Here is a 21,470-nt window from a genome sequence, read left to right as displayed (position 1 = left end):
AGATTGTAGTCATCATACCTGCCTGCAAGGCTGTAGTGAGATCTTGGACATGAAAGCACTTTGTAAACTCAAGAGCACAATGCACCTGAGTTACTGATTAAGAGTATGGGTTCTGGACAATCTAAAATGAGCGACCTTAAACAAGTTAACATTTTCTGGCCTCACTCTCCTGTAAAATGGGAGCAAAAAGAGTATCTATCTTAAAGGACTGTAGTAAGGAATAAGTGAAACAATTTAAGCGTTTGGGGCCTAGAATATCAGAAGAACCCACCTATTCAGAGTTATTATTATGATGACTAACCTATTCACTGGACTCCTCGCCCCCAAGGAGCAGGTGAAAGCTTGATGGAGCAGCGACACCAACACTGGCCCAGGAACTGTGCTCCGTAACCAGCTGGGTGACCTTGGGCAAGTCGCTGACCCTCTCCAAACTTTGGGTTCCGTGATCACAAAATGATCCCTGTGCTCCTACCAGCTCTTCCTCTCCGCTGTTAAGGTCGCCGGAACAAAGGCCACCCGCTCCCCAGCCTGTCCCCGAGGGGCCACAGCTCAAAATTCCTGCTGCTCAACTCCCTTTGCAGCGCAACAGCAGGAGCGCCCGGGTCTCTATCCCGGAGAGATGCGTCCACACTCCGCCGCCACCGCTCGCTTCATCAGCAACTTGCTTCTGCAGCCGCTCGCTGCCCAAAGTTTTCCCAGGCGCCAGGAGACTCGGCCCTGTTTCAACCCCGGGAAGACCAGGGGTGAGGGCGCAGAGCCTGGGGTCCCGGCCCGGGGAACCCCAAAGCCGCCCACGCGGTCGGGAGTGGAGTGACAGGTGCGACGCGGAGCCACTGGGCGGGCAAGCGTGACCTCGCACCGCGCGTGTAGGAGCGCGAAGGAGGCAGCGGTCGCGCGCTCTCCTCTGGCTGCTCCCGCCAGGCCCCCGCGACGCCCCCGGCTCCGCGTTCCCGACCCCACGACCCTCGCTGCGCTTCCGGACACGAGGCGCCCCGAAGCAGATCCCGCGGCCTGCCCGAGCAGAACGGCCGGGAGGGGCTCAAACCCACAGCGCCCGGAAGGGTTGGGGACAGCCGGGTCGACCGCGCCTGCAGGGTCTTCCCGTGCGAGACGGGGCTGCCGGGGGGTGGGCGCACGCGCACCCGCGCGCGCCGCCGTAACCCCTTCCTCCCCGAGCGCCCCCGCACTCCCACCCACCCACCCACCCACCACTCACCGTCGATGTCCCCTAGGGTCAGCTCGTCGCCCAGCTCCGTGAGCGTCTCCATGGTCTCCAGACCGCCCAGCTCTCCGCTCCCGTCCATCGCCCGGCTCGGTGCAGAGGAACCCCTGCCGTCCCGCTCAGGGAGACGCGGGGGCGGTGCCGCCGTCACTGCCCATGACACCCAACAGCCCCCGCCGGATACCGCCTCACCGGCCGGTGCCAGCCGCCGCCATGTTTGCGCCGCGCGGGCGGGGCGGGGCGGCATTGCCCCGCCCCAACCCGCGCCCTCTGTGGCCCCGCCCCCAGGCCGCGCGCGCCCCCTTGTTTGTTGTCAATGGGACCAGGCTCGTCCTGGCCAATCGGCGCGCGAAGCGGCGCGTGGGGTGATGGCGCGTCAACGATCAGCAGCTCAGATTTGCATATCGAGGCCCCTCCCCTGGCGGCCTCTTAGCGAATGCGAAGAGAAGCCTCCAGGTCCTCAGCCCAACCTCCTTCCCGTAGTTTAAAGGAACCGCTCCCTTTTCTGTTGATTCGGCTCCACAAGCTACTCCATCCACCCGCTGGGGAATGAAGGGTTAACACCTTCCACCCCGCCCCCGCCCGCTGGGCGCCCCCAGAGTAAGCCTTGAGCACATTACGTCATCGTCCCAGCTGTCTCTCCCCCACCCTAGCCCCGGTCCCCCCAGCCCGCTTGGGTGGCGGGTAGAATCAAAACTGGACCCCAGCACTGGGGCCCGGAGGAGTATGGAGATCGTTCACGTCGCGTTTCTCCCAAGCCCCTTACGAAGGCGGCTACCGAGGCTCGCGAACTGCCCAAGTACGGAGTGTATTTTACAAACTCTGCGCCCTTGCACCTGCCGCGACCACGCGCTTACTCCAGCTGCCTCACCCCGGGTACCTCAGAATCTCCTGCAGTCCTTTAAAATAACGCCAGTGCCCGGAACCACCACAGGCATTCTGAGGTGGGTTCCGAGCACATCTTGACAAAGTTCCGCAGGGATTTTGAGGCGCAACCCACCCACGGATTCCCACTCCTTCAGCCACCGCACTTCCAGTGTTGCAGTTGGTCACAACAGTTGTAAACAACTGTGCAGGTTTCCAGGAATTTATACTAAGGAATAAACGTATGAGTGCTCAGAGAAGTGTGCCCTCAAAGGAGCTCTTCAGAGTCCGCTGTAACTGGGAAAAACTGGGAAGCCCAATAAGGACCTGATGAATATACCTGTTGACAAAGACTTCCGCGATATATTGTTAAAAGGGAACACTATGTTTTCCTGCTAGTCTGTGAGAGGTAGCAGTTGCTTTGCGGTCAAGACTTAAGAGTTCAAAGGCTGGGTGGAGGCAGCCATGTGGATTCACTTACAAACCGTGTGACTTTGGGCTGGTTAAATAACTTTTTTTTTCCTCAGTTTTTTTAGCTCTAAAATGGGAACAGTGCACCCTTGTAGTGGTGAAGATTAAGTGAGATCATCTGTACACTCATTTGACAATATTTATTGAACATTTCTGTGGCAGGCAGAGAGACAGTTCCTGCCCTCTGAGAGCTTCCAGTCTGATGAAGAAAACAGGCACTGATATTTAAGACAAAACCTAAAATCATGAGGAGGGAACTGCATCTGGCATAGCTAGGGGAACACAACACACACAAAGGCCCTGAGGCAGAAGGAGCTGATGCAAGCCAGCACTTGGAATAAGTCCTGACACACAGTGCCCATACAAGGTAGCTACTGTAACTGAAGTTACACGTGATCTGTGTATCACATGAAGGACAAAAAGGATGGAAGGCCCAAGAGCTGAGTGTCAGTGATGGTTATGGGAATGGTGGGATTTAGGGTGAATTTTACTTTTTTCTTGGTATTTCAGTATTACTTAAATTACTTTTGATAATTAACATATATAACATAATAAATAAAGTACCTTATTTGGGGGGAAAAAAGACAAGAAAGTCCTTTTCATTGTTTACATGCAGGAGGGTTGGTATAGATTATACTAGTCTCACCCTGAAACAGAAAACTAAACCCTGCTGCCCTGCTCTGGACTAGGCACTGAGCTGGACAGTGCCACCTGCAACTCCACCATTCAGTGGCTCTCACAGGGCTCCCCACAGTGGGGGGTGACTGTCTGCTGGCATACCATATGACTCACTTTCACTTTGGTCCAATGCCTTCCCATCCCAGAGCCTCAGTAACCCTCTGCAGAGGGCTACCTGAGTACCAGGAGATCAGGTAAATGGGCACAGTGCCTCCCACTCTGCAGCTGTTCCCATAGCTCCCAGCTGGAGCTGCCCGGGGAAGAGAGCAGAGTGGTTCTGTTTGTACCTTTGAAGGTGTCAGATGGGAAAACTTGGGCCCACTGGAGGGTGGAGAGGAAGGGATCAACCAAGATGGTGAGAAGTGAAGGTATAGAAGGAAGAACCCAGGAGGATAAAGATGCTAAATGGGACAGAGGTGAACACAAGTTAAGACTGGGCTCCTGTCTTTGGCTGTGCATATAGTGGGTGCTCAGCAAATCTACGGGATGACCAAAGAACCATCAGAGAAGGGCTCTTGTCACTGAGAAGCCAGGCCCCAACCTCAGAGAAGCAGTTTAGGGCTGGCCAGACGGTTCAGACATTATCAAATTCATTACACCAATGAAGCCACAGCACAGGTAAGGGGTGGGCCAGGGTCACTCCGCAAGTCTGATGGGCTAAGACCCTGGGTCTCCCTTGGGCACTGTTAGTGGTAGAGGGTTGGGGATAGTTGTGTGTCTCTCCCCTGGCTTGGCAAAGTCAAAGAGACAGAGCTAGAATTCCCCCCAGAGCCCCTCCCTTCTCTGCCTGGAAGGGATATGACAAGGGCGGCAGCCCACTCAGGGCCTAACTCCCTCTGCAGCTTCCCTGCTCCATGGCCCTGGTCTTTTCTTACACACCTCCTGACACAGGGAGCTTGCTATCTGATCAATCCAGCTTGGAGGAGCCCTACCATTACAAAGCACAGCCTCCTGCAGAGCTGCAGCCTGTCCCCCAAGAGCCCCCACCCGCAGGCTATGGTCTCCCTGCGCTGCCAGAGAGGACAAGTTGATTCTTCCCCGAGCCTGCTCAATGACTTCCCTGGATACCTGAGGACAGAGATCACGCTGCTCCAAGGCTGTCTTGGGCTAAACACCCTCCCAGGATACTTCCGGTCCCTTCTCAACACTGATCCCTTGTCCATGACAGTGCTGAGAAGGGAACTGGAGGTCAAAGCCAAGCCCCTGCTTTGCTGCCCCGCCAGGGCTTGAGGCTCCTCTGAGGAGGAGGAATATCCTCTAAGGTGGTCTCTACATCTGAGGGCCCCCTATCCCCTGACCCAGGCCCCTCTCACCTGCCCCATGGAGAGGCTCCCTGGGGCCCAAACCAACCTGCTAGCCCAGAGCATTTGCTGGCTTTTATTGTCTCTGCAGGGGACAACTGTGCCAGGCAACTCGGTGACACAGTGGGGCCAGCAGCAGGCATGACACCTCCACACATGGCTCAGAGCCTAGCTCTGCTGCCTCGCCAGGAAGGGCAGCAGCCAGCCGGCCAGCGGTCCTAACCCAGCAGGAGAGTCCAGCCCAGGATCCCTCCTGCTCCCCCCAGCGTCTCTACAGGGTTAGGTCTGCAGCGCCCTCTGAAGGCTCCCTTGGCACCCCTCCAGGAAGGTCCCTGGGGAGAAATGCAGCCCTCTGCGGCCCAGTCCCTTCAGCTGGGGCTCAGAGCCGGCTCCAGGGGTCTGAGCAAACTCGGCCTCCCCTCTCACAGGGGCCAGCTCTCACCACCAGTCATACCGCTGCATTCTCCTCTTCCTCCCGACTGGCCTCCTCCTGGCCCCCTGAGCCCTGGGCTGCTCCAGGGCTATAACTCGGACTGGGATCTTGAGATCCGAGGGCCTTTTCGGATCTCTTTCCGCTTCTCCTCTTTCTTCCGGCGTTTCTCCTCTCCTCTCAGGGCCTTCTGGAAAGGGTCAGTGCTGGTGCTGAACTGAGGGGAAGAACAGAGTGGTCTGATTAAGTCTGCTGGCAGCAAAGAGTTCCCTCTGAGCTAGGCTGCTGTGGGGACAGGAAGGTCACTGAGACACAGGCCCTGCCCTCGGGCAGCCCGCAGACATGGAGATAGTTAAATGGGCTTGGGGAAACTGCTGAGCGGGTCTTGGAAGATAAGCAGGAGCTTGCCAAGCAAACAGGACGAGGGACGAGTACATTCCAGGCAGAGGGACAGGTGCTGAACCTACATGGCGCATCTGAGAAACAACAGAAAGACTCCACTCAGGGTGAAGGGGCTGAGTGCCGAAGACCACCACAGACTCCCAGAACCCCGAGGAAGAGATGGCAGCCGGCAAGAGTAAGACAACAGGGGTCCTGCCACTTGCGAACAAGTTGCAACGTCTAGGCAAGGGAGTGTACGGGAAGCAGGTGGGCCAGAGGTTAAACCGGCAGAGCCTGAAAGAGGTGGAAAGACGACAACAGTGGTGCCCAGACTCGTGGCTTCCACAGTGGATGCACGGTGGTACCCAGTGAGGAGATGGGAACACAGGGCGAGCTGGGCAGGAGGATGAGGACTTCAGCCGGGGTCATCCCCAGGCCCTCTGCTCTTCTTCCCCCACTCTCCAGACTGGCTCATCTGACCACAGGGCTTCCGTTCCACCTCTATGGTCAGTTACCACTCAAATGTGCATCTCCCTATCTAAATGCCTGTCTGACACCTCCACTAATGTGCAAACGTGCCCCAAGCCCAGCATGGCTCCATCTCCCCAAAACCCAGTCCCCTTCCAGAGTCTCTGTCCTCATGAACAGCAGTGCCCCACAACCCAGTCGAGGCAAGCAGGGCAGAGACCAAGCATTGCCCCCACCCCCACCCCTACCCCTCACAGTCCATTGCCAAGGCCTGGCCCATTTTACCCCCTAAGTCTCAAACCCATCTACTTCTCTCTGTCTCGCCTATCCTACTGCTACCCCCATCACCTCCCCCACCACCCTCCTGATAAATCTGGGCATCTCCCAGGGTCTCTCCACACCCTCTTTGGCCCCTCTTAAGCCATTCTCCTCACTGCAGTTAGCTACTTTCAAAATGTAAGTCTGACTCCTGCTTAAACCCTTCCACGACTCTCCATTACTCTCAGGACAAGGTTTCACACAGCTGCATCTGCAGGTCCACCCTGCCCCCCTCTCCTCCTCCCTCACTTCTGGTCCCTGGGCTCCTTCACTCCCATTTCCAGGCCTCTGCACGTGCTGTGGCTCTTCCCAGCCCCCACCCCCTCTGCCACGTTAGCTCCAGCTCAGCTGTCACCGTCCTTGGGGACCTGCCCTGGCTCCCGGCTGGGGCTGCCTCCTCTGTTTCCTTCTCAGTGCTTCTCCCCTGCCACCAGCTGCCTCTGTGACCACCTGCTTCGTGCCTGTTGCCCCCACTGGACCACACTCTCCACGAGGACAGGCAGATTGTGTCGGATGCTGCTCACTGAGCCACAAGCCCCCAGTGCAGGGCCTGCTGGGCTTATAGATGGCACTTAGCATGTAGTTTTTAAATGAATGAATGAATAACGTTAGAATATGAGATACGATAGTACCCCAAACTCAGGTAACCTTGTTGTGAGATACACCCATTTTATTTGTTCATACGATAAATCTGATAAATGTCTGATCAAGGTAGATGTTAAAAACAAATTAGGAGCTCCACCTTGTGGAGTAATCCACCTACCATGTTAGACTGAACCACAAGTCTGGAAGATGGGATGAAGCCAGAGAAGTGCAGCCCAGAGAGGGTAAGTGATCTGCTCAAGTCACACAGCTAGCCCCAACTGGGGCTAGCCCCCAGGCCTCCCACTTCCCTGACCAGTGCTTTCCTTATCACACTCTGCCTCCTATCCCTACAAGTTAATTCTGATCCTCTTGGGAGGAAGGAGGAGCTGGGAGACCCCTCAAGCCACAGAGGACTCCACACTCTTGGCTCCGGCTTGGGGAAGGACAAGTCAAGAGATCCTGGCCCCACCAGCCCCAGCTAGGTGGATCAGAAGAGAAACAATGCCTATCCCTTTCCTGGATCTCCTCCCCGCTAGATCTGGCTAATGCCTACTTTTAAGTTCTGATGCTAACCTCGAGCGGACCCTTCGTGCTGCCTGACAATCCAGAATGTTTCCCTGGTCTACTCACTCTCCTGCTCTCCTAGACACACCTTCTCCTAGAACCTCCATCACTCCTCCCCTCCTCACTCGCAGCCCATGACCTTGCTTCCTGTTCCAAAGAGAATGGAAACACTCAGAAGACAACTTCCGCAAGCTCCCACCACCATACCCACCAACCCACTTGCTGCTGTGCCCACACTGCTCTTCCAGGCTAGGCCACGCCCCCCCCCCCCCCCCCCCGCCGGGCACCAGCTCTCCTCTCCCCCCTCCCTTCCTCAGGGATGAGGCTCCAGCAACTCTCCTACCCCTGCACCATCGGTTCTTCCTCCCTAATAGGTTGGGGGGGGTCCCATCAACATGCAAACGTGCTGTAGTCTCTCCCATCACACTAAACTTTACCCTGGAACCCACACCCTCCTCCAGCTAGTCTCCCGTTGATCTGCTCCCCTTGAAAACAAAACCTTTATCATAAGCGACAAGGATATACTGTACAACATCGGGAATTATAACCATCATCTTGTAATAACTTTTAATGGAGTATAGTCTGTAAAAATACGGCATCATAGGCTTCTCTGGTGGCGCAGTGGTTAAGAATCCACCTGCCAATGCAGGGGACGCAGATTCGAGCTCTGGTCCGGGAAGATCCCACATGCCGCGGAACAACTAAGCCCGTGCGCCACAACTACTGAGCCTGTGCTCTAGAGCCCGCGAGCCACAACTACTGAAGCCCGCATGCCTAGAGCCCGTGCTCCGCAACAAGAGAAGCCACCACCGTGAGAAGCCTGCGCACCGCAACCAAGCGTAGCCCCTGCTCGCCACAACTAGAGAAAGCCTGCATGCAGCAACAAAGACCCAACACAACCAAAAATAAAAATAAATTAATTAAAAAAAAAAACTGAATCACTATGCTGTACACCTGAACATAAAAAAAAAAGAAAAACTCTTCAAAAGCGTCACCCGTACTTGATGGGATGCGTCCACTTCCTTTCCTCTCATTTTCTCCAAACTCAGTCTTTTGTCCCCACCACTCAACCAAAACAGCTTTTACTGAGATCTCTGATGGCATGTCTCCATGCTGCTAAATCCAGTGGCTGATTCTCAGCCTCATCTTCCTTGACCCTCCAGCAGCATCTGACAGGAAGATCACTTCCTCCTTCTTGTCACTTTCCTCACACGGCCTCTGGGAAATTATTCCCTCTTGGGTTTGCTACCCTAGCACTGACTGATCCGTCTTGGGGTGCTCTGCGAGTTCCTCCTCATTCTCCCGTCTCTAAGTGCAGGCACATCTCAGGCCTCAGGCCTCAGACCACTGCTATACCTGCCCTGCCCCCCTGCTACTCTCACATTTGCAGCTCTAGCTTTAAGCTCTCCCCTGAAACCCAGTCATATACCCAGTCGCCTCCTTGACATCTTCATTCAGATGCCCATCAGGTCCAGAAACGAGGCCTTGATCCCCAATCCAGCCCTCGACCTTGTCCCACCAGTCTGCCCATTTTAGAAATGGCAGTCCCATTCTTCCACACACTCAGGTAAAAAATCGTCGAGTCATCCTTAATGCAGCTCTTTCACTCCAGATCTGCTTCCTTAGTGAATTTTATTGGCTCTGCCTTCAAAACAACCAAAATCTGACCATTCCTCGCCAGCACCATTGTTGTCACCCTGGTTCAAGCCACCATTAATTCCCAAATAGACAAGCACAGCATCCTCCTTACCAGTATCCGTCTCCTCCCTGGTCCCCCTCACTATTCTCCACACAGCAGCCAGGCTGATCCTTTAAAAGGATAAGTCAGAGACCCTCACCCTGCTCCTATGTGTCTTGGAGCCAAAGCCCTTGAGAAGACATGCAAGGGTCCTGTGCTCTGGCCTACAACTCTGACCTCACCCCCTCTCACACTCCCCACCCTTCCAAATATGCTTCCAATTCAGGGCCTTTGCACTTGCTGCTCCTTCAGCCTGGAATGTTCTTCCCCAGAGACAGAGCTGGCTCCCTTGCTGTTTCACGTCTTTGCAGTAAGAACCTTCTGTGTCCAAGTCATGTGAAATAGCAACTGTACTCCCATGTTACCCCTGGAATTCCTTAACCACGTTCCTCTGTTTTTCTCCGTAGCCCTTATCACCACCTATCATATATTTTTTATTGACTGTCTATCTCCTACAACTAGAATGCCATTCCCAGGAGGGCAGAGCTAGAACGCTTCTCTAGTGGCTGGGATTCAGTAGATACTCACTAAACGTTGAACAAATGCATGTGCTATGCCTCTGAGCCTTTGTGCAAGCTGGTCCCTCTGCCTGGGAAGATCTTCCCTGAGCTGGTCAACCCCGCACTTCTTACTTATGCCAGAGCCTCCACCCCCTACTTCCATAGGCTCCCTCGCATGGGTCCTTCCCTCTTGCACTGGTACAGAGATCATGCTAGATTGGGACTGTGTTTCTCTGCTACCTTCCCCAACAGACGGTGAACATCTTCAGAGCAGGGAGAGGGCCAGAGCAGGGAGAGGGCCAGCTCCCTCTGGACTGGGACAGTGGCCAGCACGAAGCCTGATACAAGTTAGCTCTAGTGATGGGTATGTAGTAGGAGGGGACTCCCGGAACACCCACTGGTATGGAGAGAATGCCCAAGGTGAGCGGAGCAAACCTGGACTGTTGCTGGTGGACAGGTCCACACGGGATACCAAAAAGTTGAGTAAAATCTTGGGACCGTCCCCAGCCAATAAAAGGAAAGTATGTTGCTTCTGAGGTATGCCCAAGCAGAGCACATTATGATGAAGCTAAATTACATCTACCCTGGAGCCCATTCTCTCAGTGCCCCATGCTCTCACCCTCCTCGTGTGTGAGAGGCATTCATGATCTGCAGGGCAAGAAGAGCCAGTGACACAGCAAAAAAAGCATCTCCACGGGAGCCCCCTCATTGGGAAAGGCAATCTGCCATGGCCTTGAGCATCCCTGCATGTTCTTGCCGTGTAACCAAGAACCCAGTCCTGACTGTTCTTACCCAGGCCATTTATCAGGGTTGTGACTGCAGCAAGCAACCTTGAAGGATGTGTCATCTTGGTTTTACATGAAGGGGAGGCAGCTACGCTAGTGTGGAAAACCATATCCCCCACTCCGTCACCTGAAGCAAAGCCACTAGTTCAACAGGGCCCTCGAGTCAGAGGTTCCTCTGAATAGTCAGGTCTGTCCTCTGATTGTTCACCTAAATGAAGAGCTAATGGTGCTGTGCAGAAGAGTTAACATAGCTGGCCTCACTGCTATCTTTTAGAAGGCTTGCTTCCAAGGTTGGTCCTTGGCTGGTGTCTGGGAACTTGGTTTCTGGGAGGGATTCCCATCACCCTAACTGGTAAGAGTGGCTCACTGCACCTAAACTGTGCAAAAATGTGGTTTATGCTAAACACCCACTTTCCTTCTGGAGTCTGGAATTTGGTATGTGCTAGGCAGAGGGTGCCTACGTGACCAGTTCCCAGTAAAAACTCTGGGCACTGAGTCTTTAACAGGCTCTCCTGATAGACAACTTTTCACACGTATTTTTATAACCTGTTGCTGGGGGAATAAATTGTGTCCTGTGTGACGTCACTGGGAGAGACTCGTGGAAGCTTGTATCTGGTTTCCCTTAGACTTCACCCAAGAAGCATTTTCCCTTTGCTGATTCTACTGTGGATCCTTTCACTGTAATAAATCATAGCCTCGAGTACACGTACACACTGAGTCCTGTGAGTCCTCCTAGCGAGTCATCAACCTTGGGGTGGCTTTGGGAACCCTCGGCACAGGTGACCACGGGCAGCAGCAGCCATCTGGCCCCAGGGATGACACTGGAAGACCAACTGCCATAAAGGCTAGTAAGACAACAATCTGAATTAAAAGCCGTCACTCTTGCCTAGACAATATTCCTAATGACCAGGCATGCTGTATTCTTACTGACTGTTGTCAGTGTCCTAGCCATCTGGTCTGCCAAATGAGCAGGCTACAAACTGGCAGATCAAAGATGGCCATCCCTCCTGGGGGCCATGAACTGTGGAAACAAACTGTGGTTGACAATGGGGCAGTCTGGGCCACTCGCTTAGATGCTCATAGCCAATTCTCTGATGAGACCAACCAGAATCAAAAGGCTGATCAAGCCTACACAGCCCAGTTGACTGGCACTGCCACCTACATGCATCATTGTACTAAGTGTGCCAATACTCTCACCACCATGGACTGACACAAAGCAGAGGACTCCGTATTTCTGGTTCAGCTACCTAGAGTCCCTGGTTGGAACAGTATGGCCCAAGATCGTTAGAATAATGACCACTTGAGGGACTTTCCCTGGCGGTCCAGTGGTTAAGACTCCACGCTTCCACTGCAGGGGGCACGGGTTCGATCCCTGGTTGGAGAACTAAGATCCTGAATGCTGCGTGGCACGGCCAAAAAAAAAAAAAAAAAAAAAGAATAATGACCACTTGGTTCAGTACACTCCTTGCCACGTCTCCCTGTAGTGGCCCATGTGGGCCAAGATGGGAGATATGTGTCTGTAGAAATCTTGCAAAAATGCCCTTGTCCCACTCACATATGACCCTTCTGAACAAAAAGTCTAGGTGAAAGTAGGGAATAATTGGAGAAAAGTGAAATTATAGGTCCTGGGATGTGACATGTTGATTTTGTACCAATAATCTGGGGAGGGAGTGCCTTAGATCCCAGGAGGTGTGTGGAACAATTAATCCTCTTTGTCCTTTAGATCCAGCACTGCCGCCTGGCAAAACAATCCTAGGGTCCACCCAAGCCAAGCGGCAGCTGCAGTTGAGAGTCAGACCAGCTGTCCAGTGTGTCATTCTCAACCACGTGATGGGAAAATTCACATAGACGCAGTCAGTCCTGAACTATTCTGCTGTGTCTGATACCATCCAAGGCAGCTCCCAAAGTAACCCTGTGTAGACACACAGACCAGAACAACCTTGTTTCAATCTGACATACAAATCCATCTGCTTCTCCTGATCCCTGAGTGACCCTGGTTATGCCATGTAGGGCAACCGAGGCTGCAACTCAGCAGCAACACTGCCTCCAGAGCTCAGCCAAACAATGCAATGGTGACCCAAATCAAGTGGTAACATGTAGGAGACAGTGGGCCGCAGAATGCCTCTCCACTGGGGATGAGCGTTGCTTTGGGTCTATCTCTTGGCCCCTATAATCACTGGCAATGGCATCAAAGATCAGCAGCTCAGTCTAAACCCTTGTATGGGTGGTAACAGATGATAGATTGGTCTTAGACGGCGTGCTGATTTTCGAATGTAAGACCTACTGCCCCCGCCCCCCCAGGACTTATCAGAGCTGGCTAAGTCCAGGACCCTGGAGCATATGGTTGAGATCAACACTGCGTGTGGCCTCATCCTGCTGCTTAGAGTCCTACTGACAGGAGTCTGAGACAAGCTGAACAAACGTGGTCCTAGTCTCTACTGATCAGATGAATCATGGAATAGGACATTCCTGTAGAAATGTGAGTTAAGCCAAGACACGTAGGGCTGATGGATGGACCGTGGGGAGGTGATCTCCATTGCCCTGCACATTCTTGCTGGTACACCAGACCACTCTGTACCTGGGCCATTTCTCAGGTTGTGTTTGCAGAAAGCAACCATGAAGGATGAGGTGATGTCTGCCTGCAAAGACTTGGTTTTCTTCTGTTCATTATAAAGGTGGTGAATTTCCCAAGCTTGGTGCTTCTAGACTTGATGCAAACCCACTGCATGGGTGGCATTTGCCTGGGCCCCTCTGTGTCACCCTCCTGGGACTTGGGGAATACGGGAAACCCACATGACCAGGCCAACAGCAACTGCTTTTGCTGCAATAAACTCTGATGTCTCTAACCTGTCAGCATCCATAAAACAGCAGCAAAATCCTAAACCTTCAGAGGTCCCTCCCTACACCTGAGGAGAGCTTGTGATTTGAGGAGTACAGTGCTCTGGCCCTTCCTCCCTGCCGCTCAGGCCCTGCCCTGCCACCTCTGATCTCTTCCTCCCCTCTACTGTGTGTCCGTATCTGTCATGCTTCCCCTGCAGCCTCCAGCTCTCAGAGCCCACCTCAGCCCCTAGGAGGAGAACATGTGCAGGAATGTGGGACAGAAGCCTGGCTGGGTGCTCAGAGGCTCAAGGGCAGAGAAGCATGGCCTGACCTCCCATGGCTTCCCTGACATTCGCCTGATGGGCACAGTGCCTACCGTACACTGGGATGGATGTGTTCATAGCCTCTGACTGGCCCTCACAGCTGAGGTCCACACCGCATGGACAGACAGGGAGCTGAGGCTAAGACAGGGCCAGCAGCTTGCCCAAAGGTACCAGTGAGCGAGTGATACTCAGGCCCAGACCCAGGCACTTCTGGCTCCAAGTCCAAAGCCCTCACACTCCACTCTAGGTGCCCCAGCCCCTGCAGGCCCTGGCCTCCCAGGGCTCAGCAGAGGCCAAGCAGACATGGCCACAGGTCCCAGCAGCTCACCTCTGTGTGGTCTACTTTAAATGGGTTCTGGAAGTCAGAGTCTTTCTCGCTGATTCCCAGCTCCTGGGCCATCTGCGGATGAGGAAAAGCTAGTCATCCTCTGCCTTCTCCTGCCTCCTGCTCACCCAAGGGCCACCCCCTTCGAGGCCTGAACAAATGTGGGCCAGGTGGTGACCCCTAGGGATCCAGGTCAGCATAGAACCCCATGAAAGGGCACCTCAAGGTGGCCCAAGGCTTATCACAGAAAACGCAACCAAAGGCTGACATTCAGGCCTCACTAAAGGCAGATGCGTGGCTCACAGCATACCACCAGACAGAGGGCTCCCGGACCTCCTCCACCCCAGTCCTTACCAGGCGGAGGATGGGCGAGTGGGGGCCCTGGTCAAAGACGCCCGACTGGTTGCAGAAGCTGATGCCCCAGCGGATGAGGAGGTTCCAGTTGGAGTTGTGGTCAAAGCAGTGGTGCACGATCCTTGGGAAGCGCAGCACCACATCACCGAAGAAGGCTGTGTTCTCCACCACTTGGGAGAAAGCTGGTGAGAGGACCCTGATGAGTGGCCAGGGGAGATGCCCTTCTACAGCCCTCCTGGCCAGCCCTACGCACCCTCCAGAGAACAGAGGCAAGCCCACTAATCAGAGAAGGGGAACGGTGCCTGAGGCCCACGGGCTGCTGACCACATGTACAGTGCATGCTAAGGGCTTTATGTCTACCAGGTCACTGAATCATCAAAACCACCTTTAGAAGGAGATGTGTCTGCTATTCCCATTTCTCACATGGGAAACTGAAGCTGACGGCTCGTGAGTAGCAAACCTGGGCTGCAAACCCAGGGCTGACTCCAAAGGACATGCTCTTTCCCCTGTATCTCACAGCTCAGAAAACTCGTTTGCCATGGGGACCAGAGAGGTGGGTGTCATTTTGCACATGGAGGCATATGCAGCCCATGAGGCTTCGCTGGGCCTATCCTCCCCAACTTGGTATCCTAATGTCCAGAGCTGGGCCCTTTTGTTAACACAACTACAGTGTCTGTGAGGGGTCAGTTCTGTTAGGATGGCCAGGGAACACATCAGGGTTTGTTTTCTTTTTAGCGTATGCCCAATTTTATTTTAAATGCTTAAGTTCTTATTTTGAAATAATTTTAGACTTACATGATACACCACGAAATTCCTTCACTGGCCTTCCTCTAATGTTATCATCTTATATAACCATTGCACAACTATCTAAACCAGGAAATTAACATTGATACAATACTATTAATCAACCCACAGACCTAATTTGAATTTGGTCAGTTTTCCCACCAATATCCTTCCTCTAGTCAACAAATCAGTTTAGACTGATTTTAGTGTCCATTATGGTGGCAGGTCCCCGAACCCAGGCTAGCATGAAGAATAGTAACTATACACCCAGCCCTGGTGGCAGCCCCTGTTTGAGTGACCCCTATAGATAAGGCCCAGGCAGCACTCACCAGCACTGGCCAGGCCACACAGAGATAAGCAGACTCCTACAAAGATATGCCAGGTTGGGTCTGAGACAAGTGGGGCAGGGACCCCTGGGCTTCAGAACGATCTTGAACCGCAAAGAACTCAGGAGTTCGCTTGGTTTACAGGTAAGAGCCAGGCAAACCGCCTGTCCTCTTTCATGTGGAAACTGGAGGGAATAGTGCCTTCCTCAGTTATCATGGAGATTAGAGATATTTGTAACGTGCCCAACATTCAATACGTAAAAGCTCCTTCCGTCCTGTCTCAGACAGTGCGACCTAACAAACTCTACTGTTAGAATGTAACCAGTTAATGGGGAGAAATTACCACTGAAGAGAAATTCTTGGAAAAGGAGATGAAGGGATTCAAAATATTCTTTTATTTATCTATGTTGGTCTCACCTTGTCTCAAAAAGGATTTAAGGGGGTTGAAGCTTTTAGAACAGTAGTAAAGAGTGAAGGTAACTGCTCCCATGGGCCAGTCACTTCAAAAGGCCTCAGTTCTTTCTCCTATAAATGGGAACCACCCTTGCCATCTCTACCAGGAGGGTCAGGGTGGTGAAGGCAAGGATTTCTGGAGGGGAAGTGGGCAAAGCCTCCTCCCTAGTTCCCCCATCTCAAACACCTAACCACACGACAGAATATATGTGTCAGGGACACAGAAACTGGCTCTGAAACGAGCCGAGAAACACTCGGAGAATCATATACTAAGTGCCCAACTACCCAAAGAGACTCCTTGGAAGGTGCCACAAGAGGGTACTTCCAGAGAGAGAAAAGAGTGACAAGAACAAGAGGGAAGGAGCAGCTAGAGAAGATCAAGGATGGAGTGGGGAAGAGGAGAGGGAGAGATTGGGAAGACCATACCATCCTTCAGTTTCTCGTCCTGGGGGAAGGGCCCATCTGGGAGCACATCTGCAGCAATGAGCACTGTCCGGGAGTCCTCCAGCACCTGAGGGAACCCCACCTGGGCTGAGTGGCTTTGAAAAGGTCTTCCCAGACCGGCCCCAGCCCCATTTACTTCAACCCTACTTCAAATCTTCTGTGAGGGGCTTCCCTGGTGGCACAGTGGTTAAGAACCTGCCTGCCAACGCAGCGGACACGGGTACGAGCCCTGGTCCGGGAAGATCCCACATGCCACGGAGCAACTAAGCCCGTGCGCCACAACTACTAAGCCTGTGCTCTAGAGCCCACGAGCTGCAACTACTGAGCCCGCGTGCCACAACTACTGAAGACTGTGCTCTAGAGCCCGTGCTCTGCAACAAGAGAAGGTACCGCAATAAGAAGCCTGTGCACTGCAATGAAGAGCAGCCCCTGCTCACTGCAACTAGAGAAAGACCGTGCATAGCAACGAAGACCCAACATACTCCAAAATAAATAAATAATAAAATAAATTAATTATATATAAAAAAAAATCTTCTGTGCATGCGCTTCCCCCTCATTGAACACCATCCCCTTGGGGAACTCCTACGCATCCATCAGTGTCCAGATCAAAGACCAGGCCTGCCATGAGCTGCCCCCTGCCTGCATGCACCTTAAAGAGCCCCTTGAGCATGACATCAAGGATCTTGTACTGCTGGTGGACATCATTCAGCTGTGCTAGGTTTTTCAGCGCCAACAGCTGCTCCCGCCGCTTCACCTCAAACATCTTCTTGTCTGAGCAGCATTAAGTTAAGGAACTGGCACCAGTTCTCCTGCCTGGATAATCCAGTGGTCCCGATCGAGAGGGCCCACCCTGGCCAGCAAGTCTCTGCCAGGGGCATAGATGTGCATGCCTGGGACTCCCCAGGGAACGAATACACTCTCCGAGAAGCATATGAATCCTGCAACGTATCATTCATCCACTTCACAGAGGATTCCACACCCGACAACCTGAATACAACCCTCAGGACCTGGCTCCTGCCCTCCCCTCCCCGTGGTCTTTCCCCAGTCTCCTACAGCCACTCACTGCTCCCAGAACCTCCACCCCTCTGCTCACACTGTATACTCTGCCTGGGGTGCCCCCCACCCTTCTCTATGAGTTTCTATTCTTTCAAGACCCAGCCCTTGGGTAGGCAGCCCAGTATGCCAGGGCTTGGTCTCCAGCCAGGGTCTCACCCAAAAAGAATGAGGCACATGTACAATCCTCAAGAGTCCTCATGGCTCTGAGATATATGCTTTGCCTTCTCAATTTAACATATGGGGAAACTGAGGTTCAGAACAGAACTGACTTGAACAAGGTCTGGTTAGAGCACCTTACTTTTTCTCCCCTGTTCCTATTAGGGGGTTCTGCTCCATCCCTGGAATCTCCCAAGGGGTTGTGGGTATAGAGGAACCTCATTTATAGACCCCTCAAAAACACCTCCAATCCCAAAGGATACAGATCTCCAGGCTCGGGTCCAGGGAGGTCCTCAGGGTGTCTGTGACTCCTGTCCCAGACAGTAGCAGGACAGAGAGGAAGGCCAGGAACCGAAGAAGGTCCATATCTAAGACTCTGGAGCTAGGGGAGTAACCCAGACAAAGAAGGTGAGACCCAGAGCTTGGTGTTACATGAAACAGAAAGTGAGTTGAACAGCAACTTCCCCTGATAATGACACAGCCTCCAAACACCAAGAACCCAGCTTTGGGAAGCCCTGGATCCCCAGTTCCTAGCCCAGGGCCAGTGACCAACAGACACAAAATAAAGACATGGGATGATAGGAGGGAGGGAGAAAGATAAAGTCAGCAAGGCAGGGATACTTAGAGAACAGGGATCAACGCCTGGAACCCTGCACTGGAGCTCTGGCTCTGTCTGACTTCGGGACCTCGGGCAAATTGCTCAGCCTCTCTGAGCTTCATCTTCCTCACTGCAAAATGCGGATAAGGAAGTCATCTCCCTGTTGCAGAGACAGAAGGCTGGGTGAGGCACTGTGCCTGAGGAAGGAGGGCCTGGTCAATATCATTGCCTCTCAATTCCCCATCCTGGCCTCTCAGGAGGCCCAGGCAGTCAGAGATGTGAAACTTCTGGGGCTTCCCACCTTTCCTGACTTCTGTCATCAGAAAGGAAGAAGGGGTGCAGGCTGGGAAGGGAGGCAAGACAGTCTTGGGATAAGACAGCTGTTATTCTCTTAGGAACCACCTGTTCCTATCTAGGCAATATTCCCCAATTACCTACTGAGTACCTGTCACGTTCCAAGCACTGTTCTAGAGCCGGGAATACGGCAGTGACAAACAAAATTCCCTGCACACTGGTACTTTCATCCCTAGTAGGGTTAAGAGAAACCAATGAAGTTGTAAAACAAGCACAGAAAGATAAGAGGGAGTCAGCAAAGTGCAATCTTAAATACAGTAGTCAGAGGCAGCCTCTACTCAGATAATAGCTGCCCAATTTTACCAACGTGGAGACCAAAGCACAGAAAAAGGAGGAGACTGCCCAAAGTCACTCATGGGTTCTCAGGCTAAACCAAGAGTCTTAATGAGCACAGGCTATCTCAGAGCTGGCCACTGTTCTATTAGGACACCTAGGTGTGTCCCAGAGATGCTCAATTATTGACAGTGAGACCCCACACAGATCAACCAGAGAACCGCCCCCATCCCACGCTGATGAGACAACTGAAGCCTAGAGAATGGGAAGAAACAGTTCAAGCTCACCCAGAACCCTTACCTTCCACCGTCACGCTCCAGACTCAAGGGAACCAAACACTGGTTAAGGCAGAACTTGGGGTCAGGGGAAATCAGACAGCCGGTAATGACTGAAGCAGGAAAAAGTGGGAAAAGAAAGCCGAAAAAGCGGACTTGCGTGGGGCAGATCCTGCTGTCTCTACTGTTACTCCCACTTATCCGCCTCTCAATCCCGCTCTCTGCCCCATGAGTCCCCAGAGCTCTTCCCGGCTGGGCGTACGACTCCGAGGCCATTCTGCAGAGGTGGCTTGGTGGTGGATCCTGAGCCGGCAACCCGGGCTCGGAGACCAGGGTCGCTGCCCCTAGCCTTTAGAGCTCCGGGAAGAGCTAATGAGAAGAGGCGTCTAATGAGAAGAGGCGTCCGGGTCCGCGAATCCCAACCCCCAACGTGTGCAGCCAGTTCTGGGCCCTCGGTCCCTCCCCCGCCCCCCCCCACGGGAGCCTGCCCGCCCGGCGCCCCCGCCCCCACCTACCAAGCCGGGCGGGTGGGTGGGCGGGCGGACAGGAGTCAGCGTGCACCTCGCCTCGAGGGTCCGCAGACGACCGGCAGAGGCGCAGAACCTCAGTGTCCCACAGAAGCCTCGCAGGAACTGCCAAGCGCCGCCCCCGCCCAAAGATCGCGGGCCGCGACTGCCGCTCCTTGACCTAACTTCCGGCCCCGCCCAGTAGGCTCCAGCGCTAGCCCTGCCCGAGGTCCGTGGGAGTTCGGTCCCGCCCACCCTGCGTGGCGGCTTGCGCACTTGCCGCGTTGAGGTGTGGTTGGAGGAGATAGTCAGCCTGCGGTGTGTGTCGGACGCATCAGCAATGAGGCCCTGACCCCTGCAGGCTGGGCGGCCTCCCCAGCGCCCTCCCCGAAACTGTTTCGTTAGCTGAGTTGTTTTTTTTTTTTTTTTAATATTTATTTGGCTGCACCGGGTCTTAGCTGCGGCGCGTGGGATGTTTAGTTGCATGTGAGAATCTACTTCCCTGACCAGGGATCAAACCCCGGCGCCCTGCATTGGGAGCGGGGAGTCTTAGACAGTGGACCACCAGGGCCGTACCAGCTGAGTGTTTTTTAAACTGCAGTTGTCAAGATCAGTTTAGTGGGTCGTGGCTAACACTTTTTTCTTTTTAAGTAACGTGCAGTGCAGAGTTGGGGCATACCCTGCTCGCCCCTCGGATCCACCAAGTTCTAACCCAAGTTCGTGGGGTCCTTCCCTGTCCTATCATTAGGATGGAGTTCAGCCCAGTTTTGCGTAGGGTCAGTCCAGCCAGACCCAAGGGCTAGCCAAGTACAGGCACCGGGGCCCTGGCAGACAGGCAGGAAGGGAGTTAAAGGCCCTGGTGAGCTGAGCTCAGAACACGTGCGGGCAGTTGTGGAGGGCAGACATTGAAAGACGTGTGTGCACAAATACACGCTCTGAGGAGGGCCAGGACAGAAAGGAACACTGGGGACCTACTTTAGCCAGGGAAGAGCTGAGCTGGGCAGTTTCCCTCAGCTAGGAAAGCTGAGGTTTTGACCTGCTCACCTTCCTTGCCTGGAAATTGTACCTCTCTCCACTTTCACCTGAGGTGAAGCAGCAGGTAAAGTACTTCCTAGAGCACTTGGACCACAGCAGCACCAAACACATGGCCTTTCTCTGCCCCTTCTGCCCCAAGGATGGCCTGACTGACGTCTTCAACTGAGGTAACCAGCTGGTGTTAGCAGAACAAATCCCTCCCCTTCTCTCCCTGAGGCCATCCATCCTGGCTGAGGAACCAGCTGGAGGGAGCCAAGGTAAGTCCAAAGGGAAATGTTTTTGGAGAGCCCACACAGGCATGTGAGTATATCACTGTTTCCTATTTCAACAATGGAGTAAATGGCTCCAGATGCACGGCTGCAGTTGTCATCCATTTCCCCCAAACCAGTGTGCCCTGACTTTGTCTTCTCCAGGTCTCAGTTCTGTTTCTGGGCCTTCAGGTCCTGAGATCAGTCTCTGATGTGGGACAGGGATACAGCCACTCCTCCCAGGCAGCTAGCAGCAAACATGAGAGGAGAATAGCAGAGAGGTGGGGCCAGCCATGGGAGAACCACACTTCCAGGGCCCAAAAAGGCAAAAACAGACAAGAGCAGAGGTGCACCTGAGAAGAGTGGGATGGATTCTAAAACTGGGACCTGAACACCTGGGCTGGGTAGTTGCTATACATCAGGGAACGTTCCATGGAAAGGGTTAGGAGGAGAGCCAGGGAGGCCACACACACACCTCCAGACCACAGGGTCTCTGGAGCACCCCAACAACCCCTCAGAGGGCCAGTGAGCACTGCCCACAGCCCCAGGCTTTCTCAGGGATGTGCCAGTCACCCAGCACCCTCCCCCACCGTGTTGTGCTTAGGGCAGCATCTATGCCAACCGGGCTTGGGCAACTTTCTCCAAAGCTCCTGGGGAAGGACTACCTCCCTTCTGAGTCTGGTGATATGACTTTGGAGATGGTCATGTCTGGGGTCAGATCCTGATGCTATCACTGTGTGATTCTGGGCACGTCATTTAACCTCTCTGAGCTAAGTTACAACTGTGTTAACACTCGTAGCTACTGTGAGGATTAGATACAGTGCATGTAACATGAC

The 21,470-nt window shown here is 53.6% G+C and overlaps 3 protein-coding genes across 8 annotated transcripts in view; all 3 read right to left on the bottom strand.

Moving 5' to 3' along the window:
* Nucleotides 1-1,344, bottom strand: part of SREBF2 (sterol regulatory element binding transcription factor 2) — a 60,449-nt gene extending 59,105 nt beyond the window's left edge. The window contains exon 1 of the mRNA XM_067698243.1: nt 1,217-1,344. Within this exon, the coding sequence (XP_067554344.1) occupies nt 1,217-1,304 (88 nt within the window). The 5' untranslated portion in view covers nt 1,305-1,344. The remainder of the gene's footprint in view (nt 1-1,216) is intronic.
* A 1,334-nt stretch (nt 1,345-2,678) lies between these two features.
* On the bottom strand, nt 2,679-19,837 carry CCDC134 (coiled-coil domain containing 134). Of its 6 annotated transcripts, none has more exons than XM_067698250.1 (7): nt 19,361-19,607; nt 17,609-17,727; nt 16,783-16,904; nt 16,116-16,200; nt 14,128-14,309; nt 13,777-13,848; nt 2,679-5,183 (listed from the first exon to the last, which is right to left on the bottom strand). In XM_067698250.1, the coding sequence occupies exons 2-7, from the start codon at nt 17,709-17,711 to the stop codon at nt 5,058-5,060; spliced, it is 690 nt and encodes a 229-aa protein (XP_067554351.1). In that variant the 5' UTR covers nt 17,712-17,727; nt 19,361-19,607; the 3' UTR covers nt 2,679-5,057. The 6 variants fall into 6 exon arrangements, with proteins under 6 accessions (XP_067554351.1, XP_067554345.1, XP_067554347.1 ...); XM_067698244.1 differs by having other exon boundaries at nt 19,407-19,607; XM_067698246.1 differs by lacking the exon at nt 19,361-19,607 and adding an exon at nt 18,871-19,278.
* Nucleotides 19,762-21,470, bottom strand: part of MEI1 (meiotic double-stranded break formation protein 1) — a 65,152-nt gene continuing 63,443 nt past the window's right edge. The window contains exon 31 of the mRNA XM_067698242.1: nt 19,762-20,881. Coding sequence (XP_067554343.1) covers nt 20,836-20,881 — 46 coding nt within the window. The 3' untranslated portion in view covers nt 19,762-20,835. The remainder of the gene's footprint in view (nt 20,882-21,470) is intronic.

Source organism: Pseudorca crassidens, chromosome 11 (genome assembly GCF_039906515.1).
Source record: "Pseudorca crassidens isolate mPseCra1 chromosome 11, mPseCra1.hap1, whole genome shotgun sequence".
Lineage (NCBI taxonomy): Eukaryota > Metazoa > Chordata > Mammalia > Artiodactyla > Delphinidae > Pseudorca > Pseudorca crassidens.
The sequence above is the reverse complement of the archived record's forward strand: the minus strand, read 5'-3'. Positions and strand labels throughout refer to the sequence as shown.

Excerpts from the sequence above, each read along its gene's own strand:
- CCDC134 (XM_067698245.1), bottom strand. The coding sequence starts at position 19,837 with ATGCAACTAAACATCCCACGCGCCGCAGCTAAGACCCGGTGCAGCCAA. Across the intron at positions 16,201-16,782 it reads TGCTCAAGGGGCTCTTTAAG|GTGCTGGAGGACTCCCGGAC; the intron begins GTGCATGCAGGC and ends GGGTTCCCTCAG. Across the intron at positions 14,310-16,115 it reads GGACGAGAAACTGAAGGATG|CTTTCTCCCAAGTGGTGGAG; the intron begins GTATGGTCTTCC and ends TCCTCTCACCAG.